The sequence below is a fragment of the Mus pahari genome, chromosome 21 (assembly GCF_900095145.1).
Source record: "Mus pahari chromosome 21, PAHARI_EIJ_v1.1, whole genome shotgun sequence".
NCBI classification, from domain to species: Eukaryota; Metazoa; Chordata; class Mammalia; order Rodentia; family Muridae; genus Mus; species Mus pahari.
This window is the reverse complement of record NC_034610.1, coordinates 36,801,502-36,821,520: the sequence shown is the minus strand read 5'-3', so window position 1 is coordinate 36,821,520 and position 20,019 is coordinate 36,801,502. Positions and strand designations below refer to the sequence as shown.

At 42.0% G+C, this 20,019-nt stretch overlaps 1 protein-coding gene across 7 annotated transcripts in view; it reads left to right on the top strand.

Moving 5' to 3' along the window:
* Utrn (utrophin) overlaps positions 1-20,019 on the top strand; it is a 494,125-nt gene that overhangs the window by 105,289 nt on the left and 368,817 nt on the right. For all 7 annotated transcript variants that reach the window (XM_021221246.2, XM_029532896.1, XM_029532895.1 and 4 more), the window contains 3 exons: positions 5,916-5,977; positions 18,893-18,985; positions 19,764-19,841. In XM_021221246.2, coding sequence (XP_021076905.1) covers positions 5,916-5,977; positions 18,893-18,985; positions 19,764-19,841 — 233 coding nt within the window. The remainder of the gene's footprint in view (positions 1-5,915; positions 5,978-18,892; positions 18,986-19,763; positions 19,842-20,019) is intronic.

The window sequence follows — 20,019 nt, the reverse complement described above, 5'->3', positions numbered from 1 at the left end:
TTGATCCTGGATCCCGAGGCATGCCAGGCAATCACTCTATTGTGGGCTACATCCCCAGTGAGGCTCTTCAAGCTCTTTGTAATTTTATAGGAAGTTGAAGGGTAGATGATAACAGCATGACAGATTCTCAGTTGTTTCTGAGTTGCCAGTGAGGAGTTTGGGCCAGGATTAGTTAGTACATTGTGACATGGAGGGCAGTTACTATACTAGCAATGGCTCCTCATTCTTTTTTCCTTAGAAAGTATTTTATTTTTAATTGTTTGTGCGTGTGAGTGTGTGTGTGTGTGTGTAAGTGCATGTGTGTGTGTGTGTGTGTGTACATGAATACAAGTGTCTAAGGAGGCCAAAAGCCCATGGCCCCCTTGAGTTGGAGGCAGTTTTGAGCTGTCCAACCCAGGTGACAGGAACACATCTTGTGTTCCTTGGAAGCTCCCTTCCTCCCTGTTCCACTTTTTTTTTATATTTTCCATGACTGAAAAGCCTTTCATTTACTGAATCTTTGTAGATCATGGGGTTAGAGAGGCGTGGAGGGGAGAATGGGCAAGCTATAGATGTACTGAATACAAATCTTCCCTCCTCTTCAAGTTGTTTAGGGGAAATAACCACCAAAGAATATCTGTACATTTTGGAATGTTTTTGAATGGCAGGATGTTACCTCTGATGGACAAATGCTCCAGTTCATATTAGGCCCTGAGATGCAGATAGGTGTGGATTTGACTAGAGTTCTAGGCTATGTTAGAGGAAACTCGGCTTTGTTCTTATAAACATCTCTCTATGTGGGAATTTATTTTAAAATTTCATGTTATTCTATAGCAGATGACATAGAAAGGTAAATTGGTAGTTACTCCTTTCTTTGGTCAACCTACAAAGAAAAATCTGTGCATCATTAGATACTTTAATTACTTCCCAGCACCTCACCCTTCTGGGGATTGGAGCCAAAGCTTTGGGTGGGTGTGTGCACATTCACTACTGCTGGATTATATCATGAGACTTAATATGTTCATGAAAGTTGAAACTTTTAAAATATGTTAAAAAATAAAATATTGTTATATTTCTGTGAATATTTTCCATTTTCCTTATTTTTATTGTCAAGGATTTTGTTTTGTTTTGTTTGTTATTTTTTATTTTATTTTTTTTTTGGTCAGGATTTATCTTGGAATTCTCTCTGTGGACCAGGTGATATCCTTGAACTCAGAGACTCACCTGCCTTTACTTCCTGAGTGCTGGGATTAAGGATGCATGCCACCATTGCTTTAAGAATTCTTAAATTGGGGCCGGGCGTGGTGGCGCATGCCTTTAATCCCAGCACTTGGGAGGCAGAGGCAGGCGGATTTCTTAGTTCGAGGCCAGCCTGGTCTACAGAGTGAGTTCCAGGTCAGCCAGGGCTATACAGAGAAACCCTGTCTCGAAAAACCAAAAAAAAAAAAAAAAAAAAAAAGAATTCTTAAATTGTCTGAACATTATGAAAGTAAGAGAATATTTATTTGTGAACTTTCTATTTCTTATGGATAGGATTAAAGGATGGTGGATACAACAAAATTTACAAAAGTAAACTTCCTTTGGAGTCATGGAACATGTTATTATGTTAAGTGTCCCAAACACCAATGTTTTAAATTAAATTCCTTTCAGCTAGACTGGTATAGTGACGGTTTATAGGTAGATGTACCTAGTATAGCCTTATACTCTGGCTGTATTGTCAGCTCTGTCCTTCTGAAGTTTGATGGTAAAGGCTGGGACATTCTGTGTATGTAAGCAAGTCTCCTTGATTAATGACTTTGTGGCATCGATCAGATAATGTATAAAGCTGGAATAGGGGCTGATGACTGTCTTCACTGTCCTTTCTGAGATGCAGGTCACCTTTCAGCACCATTAACATCAAGAATCTTCTTAGTGTCTTTGTATACTGTCATCCCCTTTGAGCCTTAGGGTTGCTCTCCAATTTCCTTTATGGATCTGCAAACTCTCTTTCTAGAACTGTTATATTTATCATAGGAATGGCCTTTCAGTTGTAAATTCTCCTTCTGTCTTACTTTTTTATTGGCAGTGGCAAAACATTGTGACCAAAGCAACTTATAAAAGAAGACATTAATTTGGAACTTAGTTCCAGATGGATAGAATCCATGACCATCATGGCTGGTATCATGGTGGCAGACAGGCAGGCATGGTGCTGGACCAGTAGCTCAGAGCTTACATTCCCACCTACTGACTGGAAGCAGAGCGAGCTACCTGAGTGTTGCAGGATTTTTCCTGTCCAATTACATTAGGGCAGCAGGAGGCCTGTGATTGGACAGGGAAAAGGGAGGCAGAGCTAAGAGTTGCAGGGACAGAGAGTGTAGAGAGGGAGAAGAAAAATGGAAGCAGACATGAACCAGCGTAGCTTTAACCAGCCACAGGTAGTTATGATATCATAAAGTTAGAATAATTGGAATAAAGCTTTTATCATTATCAATTGGTTCTGAAATTATTGTATTAGTATCCTGTAAATTGAGAATTTATTGTACATAAATCTGATTTTTTAATTATAAGCTTTGATTCTACTAGGTTAATGGGTGTTGTATTGGCTGACCGTGGGGTGGGTAATTGTTACGTGGCAATGAGAGGAACTTGGAAGCTCCAGCCTCCACCAGAGAGTTGGCAGGTAGAGGCAGAGCCAGCGGGACCAAGAGTTACTAGCACATGTGTGGGAACATGCTGGTTACCTTTATTTATTTATTTTTTTTTTTAAATATTTTCTGCAACACCTGAGAATGGCATGACCTTTTGAAACCCAAAGACTACCCTCTCCAGTGACATTCCTCCAGCAAAGCTACACCTCTGAGTCCTTCTCAAACAGTTCCACTAACTGTAGACCAGTTATTCAAACATATGACCCTATGGGGACCATTTTCATTCAAATCTGCACACTTTCCATAAGCTACAAGAACACGAATGTATCACAAACTTGATGTAGTAGCCAATCATCTCTATGAACAGTGGAGTAACTAAGATAACGTTAAAGAATAAAAACATCCTGGGAGGAAAAGATTTATTTGGCTTACATATTCTGAGTCATAGTCCATTGAGGGAAGCCAAGGCAGGAACTCAATGTAGGAACCTAGAAGCAGGAACTAAAGTAGAAGCCATGGAGGAATGCTACTTATTGGCTTGTTCAGTTTGGTTTCTTATATCTTCCATAACTACTTACCTGGTGTGGTACTATCTACAGTGGGCCAGGCCTTCCCACATTGATTATTAATTAAGAAAATGTCCTATAGACTTGCCCATAGGATAATCTGGTGGAGGCATTTTCTCAATTGAGGTTCCTCTTCCCAGATAACTGGAGCTTGTGTCAAACTGACAAAAAAGATCAACCAGGACAGATAGTTGACTTGTAGGAGAAAAAGTTACATTGGCTCATAGATCTGAATATCAGAGTTCATGACTGAATAGACCTTTAGTTTCCTTACCATGTGACAATAGCCAGGAATAGGTGGCAGAGAAAATGGGTGGAGAGCCAAAGGAGGAAGAGGAGAAGGTAGGAGGACCTCTTATCCCCTTCAAAGACATTCCCCCAATGACTTAGGTACTTCAACAAGGTTCCCCTCTTGAGGTTTCCACCTTTCCCAATGCATCCAAAGAGGAAGGAAGCCTTTTAATACACAACCCTTTGAAGGAGACCTTCTTTCCCAAACTACAATACTAGATGCGGTCTTATTTATTAGTGAGATGTTCCTCATTGCCAAATACAGGCAGTCCCTATGTGGTGTGTGCATGGCTGACAGAACTCGCAGGTCTCTTCCTGTGACGATGTTGCCTAGAAGTGTGCTGTAGTAGGTGAAGCACTTAGATGGACCCATGGCTTTATGGACTATTCTGAGTATAGACTGCTTTCAGAACTACTCCCAGGTAGCTAACATACTACTTTCTAGGTGTTCAACCAACAATGACTTTTGTTTTAGTAGAAAAGTGGAGAGTGCTTGAATTATATAATGGGAAATGATAAAGCTGGACTGTTGTTTTTCTGTTTGTTCATAGTTATGCCATCATTTTGACAACCAAAAACTAAATACCAGGTACCTTATTTACTTTTCTACTGCTTTGACAAAGCACTGTGACCAAGGCAACCTATAAAAGGAAGCATTTGATTTGAGTCTCATAGTATTAGAGAGTTAGAGTCCATGGTCATCATGATAGGGAACATGGGTCAGACAACAGGTATTATTGCTAGAGGAGTCGCTGAGAGCTTATATCTGACCCCCAAGCTCAAGGCAGAGAGAAAGCTAACTGGGGGTGGTATAGGCTTTGAAACCTTAAATCCCTCCTCTAGTTACACACCTCCTCTAACAAGGCCACACCTCCTAATCCTTCTCAAACAGTTCCACCAACTAGAGACCAAGTGTTCAAATATATGAGCCTGTGGGAGCCATTCTCATTCAGACCACCACAGCAAGTCTTTGCTTGTCAGCATAACATCTTACAATATAGTTAACATTTATTTCCATCTCGCAGACGAGGACTTTTGGGGGTGGATGACTCTTCTGGTACTTAACTCAGAATCACATAAGAAGTAGATTGGAATGTAATCCATTTGGCCCTAATGCGCGTTGCTTTTGCTGTTGGTGCGATTGTACCACGTAGTCTCCTTACATACTTCATTTACTTGGCTCATTTTCAAGCAGTTTGAGGTTCTTCAGATGTTTGATGTTAGTTGTGCCTTGCCCAATGGATTCGTAATTGAGACTGGAGTTGATAATGTTTTTAAATTCTTCTGGTTTATATGCTCGTTAAAATGTTTGTTTAGGGGGGCTGGAGTGGCTAAGAACACATACTGTTCTTGCAGAAGGCTGGCGTTCAGTTTCTAGCACCTGCATGGCAGCTGTAACCTCTTGTAACTTTGGCTTCAGAATCCGACGCCCTCTTCTGGACTCCATGGGTGTTTGCACTCACATACACATATCCACACATAGAGACATATATACACATAATTAAACATGGTACATTAAATATTAAACTGTTCTTAAAGTTTAAAGCCACTGTGACTCCGTTGCTCTCCCCGCCCCCTTTTGTCAAGAAAATGTGTTGGATAACTGACTAGAAATCTTATATCCTTTGTTGTTGTTGTTGTTGGATAACTGACTAGAAATCTTATATCCTTTGTTGTTGTTGTTGTTGTTGTTGTTGTTGTTCTAGAAGGGTTGAACTTGTGTGAAGAAGGAGTAGTTACATGGAGTCTTCAGTTTCTATTGAGTAACTTTTTGGTGGGATGTGTTGGTCTAGCTTCATTACCTGAAAGGATCTATTTGACTTACGATTCCAGATTACGGTCCATTGTCATGGGGATTCAGGCAGGAGCCTTAAGCACTTGCACACATCCACAGTCAAGAGCAAAGGGAGAATTCATGTACAAATCCCTACTGTTGAGCTTGCGGTCTCCAGTTTCCTACAGTCTAGGATTCTAAATGGGATGATGCCATTCCCCTGAGGAGCAGGTCTTCCCATATCAACTAGCACAATCAAGACAGTTCATCACACACATTCCCAAAGGCCAACTGGTTCTATATACTCCCTCATGCGGACATACTTCCCAGATGATCCTAGATTCTCTTACACTGAAAGTTAAAACTATCACACATATTTATCATGTTTGATAGAATACTTAAAATGTAATTGAATGTGTTACATGTAAGGTAAGGTCTAGATTGTAGCACACAAACATGGATTTCATATCAGGACTCTTGGGTGACGTGACTGAGTCTCACGTTACCTGTAGAAGTTGGTGGGCCCCATCAGTGGGTTCATTAATAGCTGTGTGTCCCTCGCCTCGTGCTGAATACATGTCCATCTCAAGCTGCCAAGGGAGGAGATGGTTGTATTTATTACACGCACCATCAGTACAAACGTTCATCCTGTTCTTGTCTTTTCTTTCTCTCCTGCAGATGAACACAATGATGTACAGAAGAAAACCTTTACCAAATGGATAAACGCTCGATTTTCAAAGGTATCCAAGATGCTGGTGGATTTTACTGTGTGGTCAGTGCCTCCTTCTGACTTGTGTCTGCAGAGCTAAAAAAGACGACCAGTCCCTTTAGCATGGTTAACCGTGAGAACTCAGACATCCTTTCTGCCCAGTGCGACAGTGATAGGTGTTTCCTCCTGTGAGTGTGGCTGATAGCATCATCCATCCTCTCTGCTCTTTATCAGCATCTGTAACCATCGGAACATAATCGTGGCTACGCTCAGAAGTGGGGGAGGGGGAGGCATGGAGTATGGTAAAATGAGAAGTTTCACATTGGCTTTAAATGTGAAATAGTTATAGAAGGTAGGATTCTCCCCCCACCCCACCCCCCTTTCCAAGTCTTATGTGGGAACAGCCTTTGGGTTGATTGACTCTAAGATAGGAAGTTGAAGAAGAAAGGTTTCTTTGGTTATCTTTAAACTACCCCGGAAGGTCCTTTAAAAAAGATTGGTTCATTTTATTTTAGTTGTATTGTGTACTTGTATGTATGTGCACAGTTTTCATGATGGCACCCTCAGGGGTCAGAGGAGGGCATCGAGTCCCCTAGAATTGGAGTTATAGATGGTTGTGAGCCATAACCTGGGTGCTTCAACTGAACTGGGCCCTCTGCTAGAGCAGCCAGTGCTCTTGTGTGAGTGTTAATCTTTCCAGTCTCTTGGAAGCTCTTTCAATGGAAAGTGTTCTGTATTTGCAAGTTGTAAAGTCGGGGCCACCGACACTGGCGTTTCTTTGAGGGAAGGAGAGGCTGATTTAAGGTGACATTAAATAGTGGTACACTTAAAAGTTGCCCCATGTCTCACAGGTCAGGTACAATGGCACATGATACTTGGGAGGCTGCGTCAGGAGGATCACTTGGCCCAGGAGTTTGAGGTTGGCCTGGGCAGTATAAGGATACTCCATCTTGGGGCTGGTGAGATGGCTCAGCAGGTAAGAGCACCCGACTGCTCTTCCGAAGGTCCAGAGTTCAAATCCCAGCAACCACATGGTGGCTCACAACCATCCCTAACAAGATCTGATGCCCTCTTCTGGAGTGCCTGAAGACAGCTACAGTGTACTTACGTATAATAAATAAATAAATCTTAAAAAAAAAAAAAAAAAAGGATACCCCATCTCCTAAAGAAAACCAAAGTGCCTATCTCCAGACTCAGTTTATTACTTGACTGCAGTGTTTCTTAGGTTTTACAGCTTTTCGTCGAAGGATGTTTTATCTTGCCTCTGAGTGTGGAAGAGGTGTGCAAACAGACAGATAGAGTAGTGAGGACTGCAGTGTTGGGGGCTGGGGAGCTCACTGAGTGTGCAAAGACACCTTCCACCAATCCTCACATTTTGAGTTCAATCCCCGGGGCTCACGTGGTTGAGGGAGTGAACTGATGTCACTAAGTTCTCCTCTGACCTCTATGAATTCATTCCCCTTTCTTCCCCTTGCATATTGCATAAACACATCCGCCAGTAAATTTAATAAGTAAGTAAATGCAATAGAATGAGTCACTAAGCGGTATGTATGTACCTCTGTGTGCAAAACTGTGCAGCATCAGATCAATGTTTCGTATATTAGTATAAAAAGAACTCAGAGAGTGATGGAAGAACAGAGATGCTATGTGACTGATAGCTTTAGGTGCCAGATGGTCTTAAAGCATTGCTAGGCATGTTTGGTAAAATCTAAATAGTTTGATTCTGTAGTGGCAAGGAGCCCATGACACGGACTTGACAGTATTCACAGTTCTGTCTCTGCATGTGTCACATTCTCAGCAAGGTTTAGTGACTGAGTGTGGCCAGGGTTGTTCCCTCCCTTGCAATCTCCGGAGAGCTCATGTGGGTGGGATTATCCAGCCGGGTTATTACTGAGGTCATGGCCGTCCTCTGTGCTAGAACTAGTGAAGCCCCGTGGTTTTCAGCAGCTCCACGCACTTATTAGGGAAAGGATTGCCCTGGTTTTAACATGTAAAGGTCATTTTCAAAGACTTGGGACACCTTGGGTGAGGCAACTTTTAAAACTGGGTGAATTCCTTTTGCCCCACTGTTGAGAATGGTGAGCAGAAGACAGGTGAATGAAAGAAGGAAGAGGGTATGGGATAATAGAAATAGCTGAGAAAGAATAAAGGAAGAAAAATCACTATGGTGATAGTCTTGGCAGTTTCAGAGACTCAAATAACACAGTTTCTACTAGGACCACCCCTGGTTAGTTAATGAAGTTGATATTAACATATGTGTATTTAAGAAAGGTGCAGAAATCTCTTTAACTCATAGAACCCTGTTGTTATTTTGTAGCATCACAGGGGGCTTTCATCCCTTTTCTTTGTCCTAGGATGTTCAGAGTTCCTCCTGGGAGAGTCAAAGTTACAGGACAGAGCCTAGTGGGCTGGTTTTGGGCTCCCACAGAGACTGTGAAGTCTTGATTTGTTTAGAGAAAAGAGCAAAGGAGGGGTGACCTTGAAAACTTCCTTTGTCAGATTGTTTCCAACACGAAGTCATTTATCTAAGATATGATGAGGATGCCACTGGAAGGAAGGGAATTCCATCCATGTTCAGCAGGCTTCATCCATGTTCTGTTTTCCTTCCTTCTGCTAGCTTTAGTCTACAGGTGGGTAGGAGAGGGCACAGTGCATTTGTAGGCTTTGGGATTCCTATGCAGTTTAATACTCATTGGTATTGAAAGGCTTGCATTTCCACTTTTGTGTAGCCTCACTGAGCAATCCTGAAGCTAGTCTGTCTGACTTTCTATCCATCCATCCATCCATCCATCCATCCATCCATCCATCCATCCATCCATCATTTTAATCTATCTATCCATCCATCATTTTAATCTGTCTATCTATCTATCTATCTATCTATCTATCTATCTATCTATCTATCTATCTAATCTAATCTAATCTATCCACCTATATACCTACCTGCCTATATCTCCTATGTGCACACAGATTGTTAAAAGAGAATAAACTTATTATTTTTCTTGTTTATCTAGGCCCTTTGCATACATTTTGATGAACTCTGAAACATATTTATTTTGTGCGTCTCTCTTCACTATGGGACCCCCACATAGATACCAATGGTATGTTCTGCCTTTTAGGAATTTGTTTTAAAACCGATATATCATTTGATATTTTACTTCAGGCTACCTCCCTATCTAGAGTGTGTCTATGAGACACCATCTTGTTAATTCTAATGCCTGCATGCATCCAGTATTTGTTCACTCACTCTATTCGCTGATCAATATCTTCTTTTTCTAAGTCACTATTATGTATATTAGAAAAAAACTTTTTAAAGTTCTAAAAAAGGGGAAAAATATTAGTGGGTACCTTGTTTGGCTCAGTCATCTGGATTAACTCTACCTTCTATTACGTGGTATTTTACTTCCCCCCCCCTCCTCCTCGTCCTCGTCCTCATCCTCCTCCCCTTCTTCCTCCTCCTACTTTCTTCCTTCCTTCTCCATCTTCTTCCTCTTCTCTTCCTATTATTATTATTATCATCATCACTATAATTACTATTACTTATTATTTTGGGGTGGGCTCTCCTGTATATCAGGCTGGCCTCAAACTTGCTTTGTAGCTGAGGATGGCCTTGAACTTCAGCACATATGCAGTCAGACCTCGTTTGTGAGATGCTGTGGTTTGGCTTGGACCTAAATCTTCATGCATGGTAGGCAAGCACCCTGTCAACCCAGCTCCCTCCTCAGCCCCACGTTTTGTTATTTGAAAGTACGTTGCAGTTCGGCACATTGTAGAAAGTAGATGATGCAAATTATTCTCATCCATACAGATAAAAATTAGCTGGAAAGGAATTAATTATTGCCATAGAGCAGCTTATGCATTTTTGCACATACATTTGAATCCCTTTTCTGCCTGTAGACATGTAGCTCTTTGAATTCTCCCTTGAAATGATTGTGGCATTGTATGTGATCATCCAGTGAATAATGTGTTAGAAAAGATCTTCAGATCAGGCTAGTGCTACATTTGCCTGGGAGTTATCATTCCGTCTTTTTGGGACCTTGTCTTTGAACATGTGGAACACTATGACCAGCTATGGGCTGTTTCCCCTTTCCTCTCTTCCTTCTCAGCTTTGATGAAGTAGCTGGCGTGGCCTCAGAGGCCTGGTTGCCTCTTTGTCTTTTAGAGGGTGTTTAATGTTCTGCTCATTGTTAACTGCATTTCTTTTGAAAATTAGAATTGTATGTACTTAAGATGTGTAGTGCAAGTTTGATCGCTGTTGACTTTCAGGCCCTTGGCCTGATTCGCTCCTAATTTCTTTGTTTCTGCTGCCACCTTCTCACCATTCTCGAGCCACATTGCCTGTGTTTTCAATCCAGCAGCTTTCTACAGACTCTGTGCATGCTTTCCTTTACAGTCTCATTCTACTCTTCTCATGGTCCTCCTTGCCTGAGTTGAAATGCCATTTAATAGTGGATATCTTCTTTTGAGCTGAAAGATATGGGTAGATATGTTTATATGTTAAAAGTGTTATACCTTTAAAGTAGCTATAATTCAAATCATTATGGATGTTCACTTCCAGAGTGTACTGGCTGGTTTGGTGTGTCAACTTGACACAAGCTGGAGTTATCACAGAGAAAGGAGCCTCCCTTGAGGAAATGCCTCCTTGAGATCCAGCTGTAAGGCATTTTCTCAATTAGTGATCAAGTGGGGAGGGCCCAGCCCCTTGTGGGTGGTGCCATCCCTGGGCTGGTAGTCTTGGGTTCTATAAGAAAGCAAGCTGAGCAAGCCAGGGGAAGCAAGCCAGTAAGGAACATCCCTCTATGGCCTCTGCATCAGCTCCTGCTTCCTGACCTGCTTGAGTTCCAGTCCTGACTTTCCTTGGTGATGAACAGCAGTGTAGAAGTGTAAACTGAATAAACCCTTTCCTCCTCAACTTGCTTCTTTGGTCATGATTTTTGTGCAGGAATAGAAACCCTGACTAAGCCAGTTTACTAAAGAAATGAGTGACAGTAACACAGACATTTATTTAATAGGTCTAAAACCATATGTTCAGAAAACAGCTAGAGACAGTTGTATTGGAAAGAGATATATAATAATATATTAATTTTATAATATATAAAATTATAAAATAATAATAAAATAATAAAGATATATATAAATGTAAACATATAATAATGTTTTGAGTACAAAATACCTTGTGTTATTTCATGAAAATAGCTACAGTAGGTTGAGATTTTAACTGTTTTTACTAAAAATGAAAAGAGTAGGCTGGAGACATGACTTAACACTTCAGAGCCCTTGCTGCTCTTCCAGGAGCCTTAGGTGCCATGTGGTACTGGGAATTGCACTCAAGACCTCTGGAAGAGCAGACCGTGCTGGGCCTTCTCTTCATCTTTCAGTAGAATTCTTCATCCTGACCCTCAACTACTTAATTCACAGGGAATGAGATTGACTTACAGCTCCATGGTTGTTTAGTTGTTTCCTTAATAAAGGATGAAGGGCTTGATCATACTCAATGATATGGATCTTTTACTAATAAGTTTATGTGGCTATACAGAAGCTAAAAACCATTCCCTCACCAGAGGACACTTATGTGTATGTTCCATGTTGGTGTATCTTCCCAAGCAGATGTCTGCCTATTATCGATGTATGCAGCTGGAAGTGCTTGTTAATTTGCCCCCGAGTCCACAATGCTTCAGAGCCCTGGGGTCCTGAAAGGCAGCCCACCCTGCAGCCAGTCATGGTCTGAAGAGCAAAGGAGAAACTGGCTGCTTAAAGGGTTAAGAAACACTCACTCCTGGGTGTGCTGCTCATTTATTTATGACCTCAGGCAAACTGGGAGGCAGTTTTTAAAAGGAACTGTGTTTTATTTTTTTGTCCATTAAACACCCCTGGTCATTATTGCCTTGTATTGCCCAGAAGTATAGCTGTGTAGGAATGTTAACAAAACCCCATGAGGTACCACGAATTTGTGAATTCCCTGCTCTCTGGTACACATTTCCAAACAGAAATAAGCCCGCTTGAGACTGTTGCATGGTGTGTGAAATGCAGAGTTTTTGGACTTTCTAGCTTTTGGAGTCTGATTTGCATGTGGCTTCTCCCAAGGGAGACAGCAAAGCTGTTGGGCAATGTGTCCTGACTTTGAGCCTGCATTTTCTTTGACTCACTTTCAGAGCTGCTCCTCTGGCAGAGCCTCGAGCCTACAAATTACAGAAGCTCTTTCATCAGTGCAGTTAGGGGAAGAATATGCAAACTTGAAAATGCATGTTTCTGCTTTCCTCCTTTTGTAAAAGGCAAATTCCCATGGGTAACAATTGCAGACTCGAAATCTATATCCACTGAACAGGAGGCAGGGCTGTGAAGCATGGAGCCTGGATTCTGGTGTGAGTTGCTGCTCACATGCAATTCCCCTTTAAGCAGTATGGCACAGGGATGTGTGTGCCCTGCTGTTTTCTGCTCCTTGAATCTTGTGAGTTAATAGTCATAAAAATGGGATCCAGATAAGAAGATGCTGCAGAATGTGTGATCAGAGCAGCTGGGAGCACCGTCCCCCTGTAGATGGTTCATCGCCTTGTGAGTATTACTAGAGGCACTGCAGGCTTCCTTGAGCTGAACCACGTGTTACCCGTTGGGTCTGATACTTATTTCATGTCAACACAGCTAATTATTTTAAGAGCTGTATCTCCTCCTCCTCCTCCTTTTATATGAGTACACTGTAGCTGTCTTCAGAAACACCAGAAGAGGGCATCAGATCTCATTACAGATGGTTCTGAGCCACCATGTGGGTGCTAGGAATTGAACTTGGGACCTTTGGAAGAGTGATAGGTGTTCCTAACTGCTGAGCCATCTCTCCAGCCTCATATGTCCTCTTCTTAAAAAGACATTTCAACTTTTATTGATTCCCCAATAACAATGAGAAAAAATATAAACAATAAAATGTTCTCCATATTCTTGACCACCCTCTTTAGGATACTCTGGTAGTAATTTTGTAAGCAAGCAAGCTTTCTTTCTTTCTTTCTTTCTTTCTTTCTTTCTTTCTTTCTTTCTTTCTTTCTTTCTTTCTTTCTTTCTTTCCTTCCTTCCTTCCTTCCTTCCTTCCCTCCCTCCCTCCTTCTTTCCTTCCTTCTCTCTTGCTTGCTTGCCTATTCTTACCTAAATTCTAATTGATTTATAATTTGAAAAGTTAGGTTTTGTTTTATTTTTTGTGTGTATGTGTATATATGTTTGTGTGCTCACATGACATGGAGATCAGAAGACAATGTGTTGTATCACTTCTTCCCTTTGACCATATGGATCCTGAGGATAGAATTCAGGTTTTTAGTCTTGGCTGAACATGATTTTGGATAAAGGCATTTGAGCTATTAGCTGACCCCATGTGACATTTTTAAGAATTATGTTTTCATTTAATTTGTGTGTGTGTGTCAGAGCACATACACGTGCGTCATGAAGGCATTCACGTGTGTGTGTGTGTGTGTGTGTGTGTGTGTGTGCGTGTGTGTGTATGTGTGTGTATACTTGTGTACTGGTCACAGAGTTCACAATTCCTTAAGAGACTCACTTTTGCCTAACCCTATTTTTCCTTTGGATGTGGCCCTGCCCTACTTGGTAATTGCCTGTCATTCATCTTATGACTCGGTGTGCCTGTAGACAAGCCTTATTTGCCTGGTATGATGGTCTAGACAATAACCAGTGCTACACAGGCCAATTCGGATTTTCAACTTGTCTTATAAACAACTTGTCTTATAAACAGGAAGCCCTGCCAAACAGCGAGTCTTTATTTCTACATGATCGTGCTGTGTTCACACAGAGCAGGGAGCACCTGCTGACTGTCCATGTGTGATGGATGCCCGTCAGGCATGCTTCCCTTCGTCATGGTCATCCCACGTGTGCAGCCTGCTCCCTACAGCTGCCTCTACCTCTCCTCTTGCTTGGCAATGATTGGTAGCATCTTTGCCCAGATGCTTTTAAATGCAGTCGCACTCATGTCCCAGGAAATAGTATTGATGTTGTAGTTCTCTTGTCAAAATGAGGGGCCCGGGGCTGGTACTGAGATTGTCCAAAGACGACTAGTAGAAAGGGATGAGATTGGGGGCCGGTGCAAATTAGTCAGTTTAGGACTACAGCCATCATGCTGCTGTTATTAGGCTGTGAAAGAAAAAGGAGATGCTTAGAGAGAGAGATGCCTTGGCAGTTAAGTACACTGGCTCCTCCCACAGAGGTCTACAGTTTGGTTCCCAGCTCACAACCAATTCTGGAAGATCCATCGCCCACTTTTGGCCCCCATGGGTACAACATGCATGTGCTTCACAGACCGCATAAAGGCAAGAGACTCATACACATAAAATAAAATAAAAATAATTTAAAAAGTAAGACAGGACACAAGCATTCTCTTCCCCCCCTTCCCCCCAAGTTCAAGATTGCTCATCTGTACTGTTTTGTGTTTATTGGTAAGCAGTGAAAATGGCCCCATAAGGAGAATGGAGAGGATGATGGGAACTCAGCATTTTGCCAGGGCTAAAGCACAAAGGGGATATTCACCAAATATTTATGTGATTGGATTTTTTAATACTGTATTTTTTTTCTGCCAAAGAAGTTGCTGCAAGTCAGTCTTTGCACAGATTTAAATGTGCGGTTGATGTTCAAGATGAATCAGTACTTATTTTTATTAAAAGATGACTTTTGACATTTCTAGACTGGTTCCCAGAGCCGATGTTTACAGCCCACATCACAGAAAACACCAGAGATGCCTTACAGTGGGCTGCTGGGAAATGGTGTCTTAGTTTAGTACAGTGTGGTGATTTATGTTGTTGCTCTGAGAAGTTGATATCTATCTATATCTATATATCCATATATCTATATCTATAATCTATACCTATATCTACATCTATAATCTATATCTATATATCTAGATCTCTCTAGCTATCAATCTCTACTAATTTATATCTATCTATATCGTCTATATTTCTGTCTATTTTTATCCCATTCCTGCATTTAAAATGCTTGCTCCCCTGTTCACCGCATTGTATGCCTTGGTAATATTTGTTGGCTCAAATGTTGAGAAGATGGACTTGGAGCCAGGTTTTGTAAGTTCAGATCCTGGTTCTGTCTTTCACTTGTTATGCCACCTTTAGGTCTCAGTCTCTTCACTTGTAAAATGGGTTCCCTTTAGAAAGAATATGTATAAACAATTGAATCTAAATCCATACAGTTCCCAGAACTTAACCCATGCACACAGTAAATGCTGGCTGTTATTGTGCTAGAACATTTTACTGTGTCACTGTGTGTTTTTGTGTGGTCTTCAAGTTAAAATCATTTTTATATTTACAGAGGAGCTACGTATTATCTTATAATTTGTGGTAATGCTAGGAAATTTGGTCTTCAGTGTCCATGAAATTAGAACAAAGTTGGCTTACTCATTCTTGCATGATTAATGACTGTTTTCACATTACAACAGAACTGAGCAGTTTCAACAGAGACCACACAGCCAACAGAGTCTAAAGTTTGTACTGACTTTTCCTTACATAAGAAGTGTTTCGCCCCTCCTGTGTAGAACAAGGACCCTGCTCACACACCAGCCACTTCTACTTTCCATATTGGGGGGGGGGAGCATGTCCTCTTGGGGGGTACTAGTCCTTTCTGTATTTATGTGGAACATTTGGAAGTTGCATGTGTCAGGGATATTTAGTGTTTTGTAATGACAATCTAAGTGTGCAACACTTGGGTGTGTGTGTCTGTGTGTGGCTGCCTGCGTGTGTTAATTTTCTTTTCTTGTAGTGCTGGGGGTTGTAACCTGGGCCTTGTAATTGGTAGGCAAACCTATCAGCGGACTACATCTCTGGCTCCTGCTCAGGCTGCGTTTGGACTTTCTGTGTAGACCTCAAATTGTAGTTCTCCTGACTCAGCCTCTTGCATGCTGGGATATGTGCCGCGGGTGTGGGCTCCATGTATGTTTCTTCCCCCCAGCGTGTTTTCAGTTCGTGTCCTGTTGCTAAAAATATATGCATACAGGTATGTAGAGTTTCTGACTCTCACGGACAGTTCCTTCTTCAAGGAGTCAAAAGTTATTTAAAGCTCCCAAAGATGGTGTGACTAAGAAGATGCAGCGTCTACAGAGTGAGATCTAGGATAACCAACGTGCCCAGGGAGACCTTTCCTCAAAACGAAACAAAACTGAAATCAAAGGCGGATAAGCTACCGAGAGAAGAACCTGCCTTTCCTAGCGCTTTGCTGCTGAGGCAGCTCGTTAGCATCCTCCTGTGAGACAGTGCTCGAGTGGACAGAGCAGAGAACAAGGGGACAGCCATGTCTGTGCTTAAAGGACAGGAACAAACTGGTCTCAAGTGGAGTATTTTAATAGTTTTTCATCGTTACAATTGTAGGAATGGGTGGAAGGAAACCAGTACTGTGGTTCAGAGATTGATGGCTTGCTGACCGAATACTTGAATACCGAATACTTGACTGTCCTTGAGGGAAGGGTGTTGGTGCTGGGTAACTGGATGCAGGGGCCTGACAGCTTGACAGAGCACAGGAGCTTGCTTGTTTGTTCATTGAGACAGCATCTCTCTGTGTAACCCTGGCTGTCCTGGAACTTGCTCTGTAGTCCAGGCTGGCTTTGAACTTACAGAGATCCGCCTGCCTCCTGAGTGTTAGTTGAGGACATCACACATAAGTTTTACAGCACAGATTCTGATGAGTTCCTTGTGAGAGTTCAGGCACCTTCTCTTACTCTCTCCAGGGGAGCCCCATCACCTCCCTTGTCTGCCGTTCTGCAGGGACTTGGGGTTCTGTCTTAGAGAACTGACTTTCAGTGCACCACACCCGTGTGTGGGAACACGGAGGGAAGGCACACACTCAAGACACATTCTGTATAGTTTGTCATCAGTGATTGTCTGAGAGTGAGAAACAGAAGAAAGAAACTGAACTGTTGTTACCACGTGCCTTTTGTTTAAGGGAAAAGGGGATTCTGTTCATCCTTGCATTTATATTTGACTTTTACAGGGACAGAACTGTATCTTCATGTTTTTTTCCCAACAGAATATTCTAGAGGGAGTCTTTCTTAAAGTTGATGCCTGTTAAACAAATGGACTACCTGGATGTAAGGGAAAAAGAGTGTGCCATTAATGGCAACTTTTAGAAGTCTTAGTTTGCGATGGAGCCTTTCTGGCATCTGTGTTATTTCCACATAGGTGTCTCTCGGATTCTGTGTGAATTGTTTTTGAATAGGAAAGGTTCCCACAAGTTACCATCTCTGTGAATTTGGGACTGAGAAGATATTCATTCCATAAGTCCCCTCAGATATTATCAAAAATTTACGGTTCTTTCAGAGAAGATTTTTTTAATTTTATGTGTCTGAATGTTTTGCCTGCATGAATGTATGTACACCATGTGTATTCCTGTTGCTTGAACAATTCAGAAGAGGGCCTTGGTTGCCTGGATCTAGAATTGTGGATGGCTGTGAGTCACCCCGTGGGTACGGGGGACTGCACCTGGATCCTCTGCAAGTGGAACAAGTGATTTCAGTTGCCGAGCCATCTCTCCTGCCTCAATAGTACTTTTTTATAATAATAGAAAGCATGAAGGTTTTGCTTGTGGTATAACTGATAATAATACTGGATTAACCATTTGAGTTTTTAACAAACAAATCAATGTGTAAAGATCAGGTAACCTGACTAAAGTTTGTGGCTAGTGTACAGCACAACCTGCTTGTGTCAAAGGCCACTGATAGATATCAATAATTATTTCTGATATGAGGAAATGGTTGCATTTGCTTCACTTTATAATAAGCTTTTCCATATTATTTTGTTTGTACGTTGGAAAGTGAATGCTAGTAGGTGGGGGTCCCTTAGATAACTCATCCTGTTCTATGGACTTGACTTCTTATCTTTTCTCTTTGCTGCGTAAGACATGAGAGAGGATTGAACTCTGGGTGGGCTCAGGAGAGGAGCCTTGAAGACAGGCAGTTAACAAGGGCTTGTCCACCCTTTGCTTTGTGGATAAGATAGAAGTCTTCAGTGTCTCTCGAAGGTGGCATCTGAGCTAATCTAGTCTGCTTGTTGCTGTAATTGGTAGAGATAATCTATATGTCCCCAATACAGTGGCAAACCAGAGAGATAGCTGTATTTCAGAGACAGGGTCCAGCTTATTCCCCACTGTTTCTGTGGTGGGCCACATGTTCCCTCCTAGAGCCTATGAACTTTTAAGATAGAATCCTTAACAGATTGCACACTATAGTTATTCAAAACTGAGTAAGGATTCAGTAGGAGGACCAGGGAACCCTTCTTTTCTGTCTCAAATTTAAAGTTTTGCTTCGTATGGAAGGTGTGGGTTTTTTTTTTTTTGTTTTGTTTTTTTGTTGTTGTTAAGTGATCACAAAAAGGTAGTTCTCGATTATGTAATGTCTAGGATTGGCAGTGATGGACTTTTAGCTCTCTCTATTTCGTATGAAGAAGTGACAACATCCAAGACCATTACAGATTTATTGCATCGTGGTTTATGATTTTTGGTACATCCTCACATCACATTGTGCTTTTGGGTATTTATAATAGCTGGTGGCTTAAGGGAGCGTAGGTGACTAAGTCTCATTAAGAAGTTCTTGGTCAGACTCTGGGTTTGAAACCGAGGCTCTTGGTTTTTTTTTCTGAGCAGGAATTGCCTTGTGTTAGTGGACTGGGACCAAACACGGCCAAAAGTATTTTAAATGTTAAGGACATGTGGCATTTCTCTTTTGTTGGATTTTCATTTTTGTTACATTTCTATATTTACCAGCATGCACATACACGCTCTCACTCATGGCGTGGCGCACCTGAGACAAATGGTGGGATTTCTTTTCTCTTTTCACTGTGTGTGTTCTGGGGAGTGTGGGTCACCATGGTCACCGTTAAGCACATTTGCTCCTTGAACCATCTCACCAGCCCCAATGTGGAACTTTTCATCCTGAAGTCGACCTTAGTTGTCTTCCTCTTCATTGCAGAGTGGGAAACCACCCATCCGTGATATGTTCTCAGACCTCAAAGATGGGAGAAAGCTCTTGGATCTTCTAGAAGGCCTCACAGGAACGTCATTGGTGAGAGGACATCTCTGATCATTTTCCTCAGACAGGGTCTTGTTTCCCTCAGGCTAGTCACAACCTAACTGAGTAGCTGAGGACGACCTTGAACTTCTGACCCTTCCGCCTCTCCTTCCTCCCAAGTACTGAGATTTAGTACTAAATTGTGAAGCCTGAGTATTGCACCCTCTGTCTGCCTTCCTGGCCAAGGCTGGGCATCTTCAGGGGAAAGCTGATATCTTTCATGAGATTCCCTGGCCTGTGAGGTAGAAGGAAGCTGACTAGCTTGGCATGCCCTAGGTGACAGGCACACTCTTCTCATGTGACCTGGAGTTTGGGACAATGTCTCTTTGCGCTGTTGTTCCTCCATGGGCAGGAGAAAGCAGGCAGGACTTTTTTGCTTTTTTTTTTCCCCCTGCCTCTAGAGAAGTTTAAATAGAAAAGCTTTGTCTGACAGAATTGATTCTCAAATGTGTCTGCCTGCCAATGAAGAGTAACTAGAGCAATTTTGAAAACGCTGAATCCCCGCCACAGCTTAAGTCCTTTAAATCACTGTCTCATGTGGGGGCAGGAAACTGCCATGCCTGTTTGAATGCCTCCTAGATGATTTCAGTAGGCATGCTGGTAAGTGAGCCCGTTTTTCGGGATGTTCTTAGTGAATTTGCATCCTGTGGTACCCAGGCTGGTAACACGGATGCTGTCCTGCCCTTCTGCTTCCGTTTCTGTGTCAGAGTTTTTCAGCACAGGAAGCGATGGGGAATCTTACTTGCTCTTTTTGTTTTGCTTTATTTTCCAGCCAAAGGAACGCGGTTCCACAAGGGTGCATGCCTTAAACAACGTCAACCGAGTGCTGCAGGTTTTACATCAGAACAATGTAAGTGACATTTAGGGTTCTCAGCTGCTGCGGGCATTGTTTGCTGGGAAGCCTGCTGGTTGCTGTATCCATCAGCTGATGCTTGGCAGTGTTTCCTCTTGGTGGGAGTTTTGAACTTGTTCTGTGAGTGATGGATAAGTCACATGCCTTTTCTGATGCTCTCATTGATCTGCAGAAT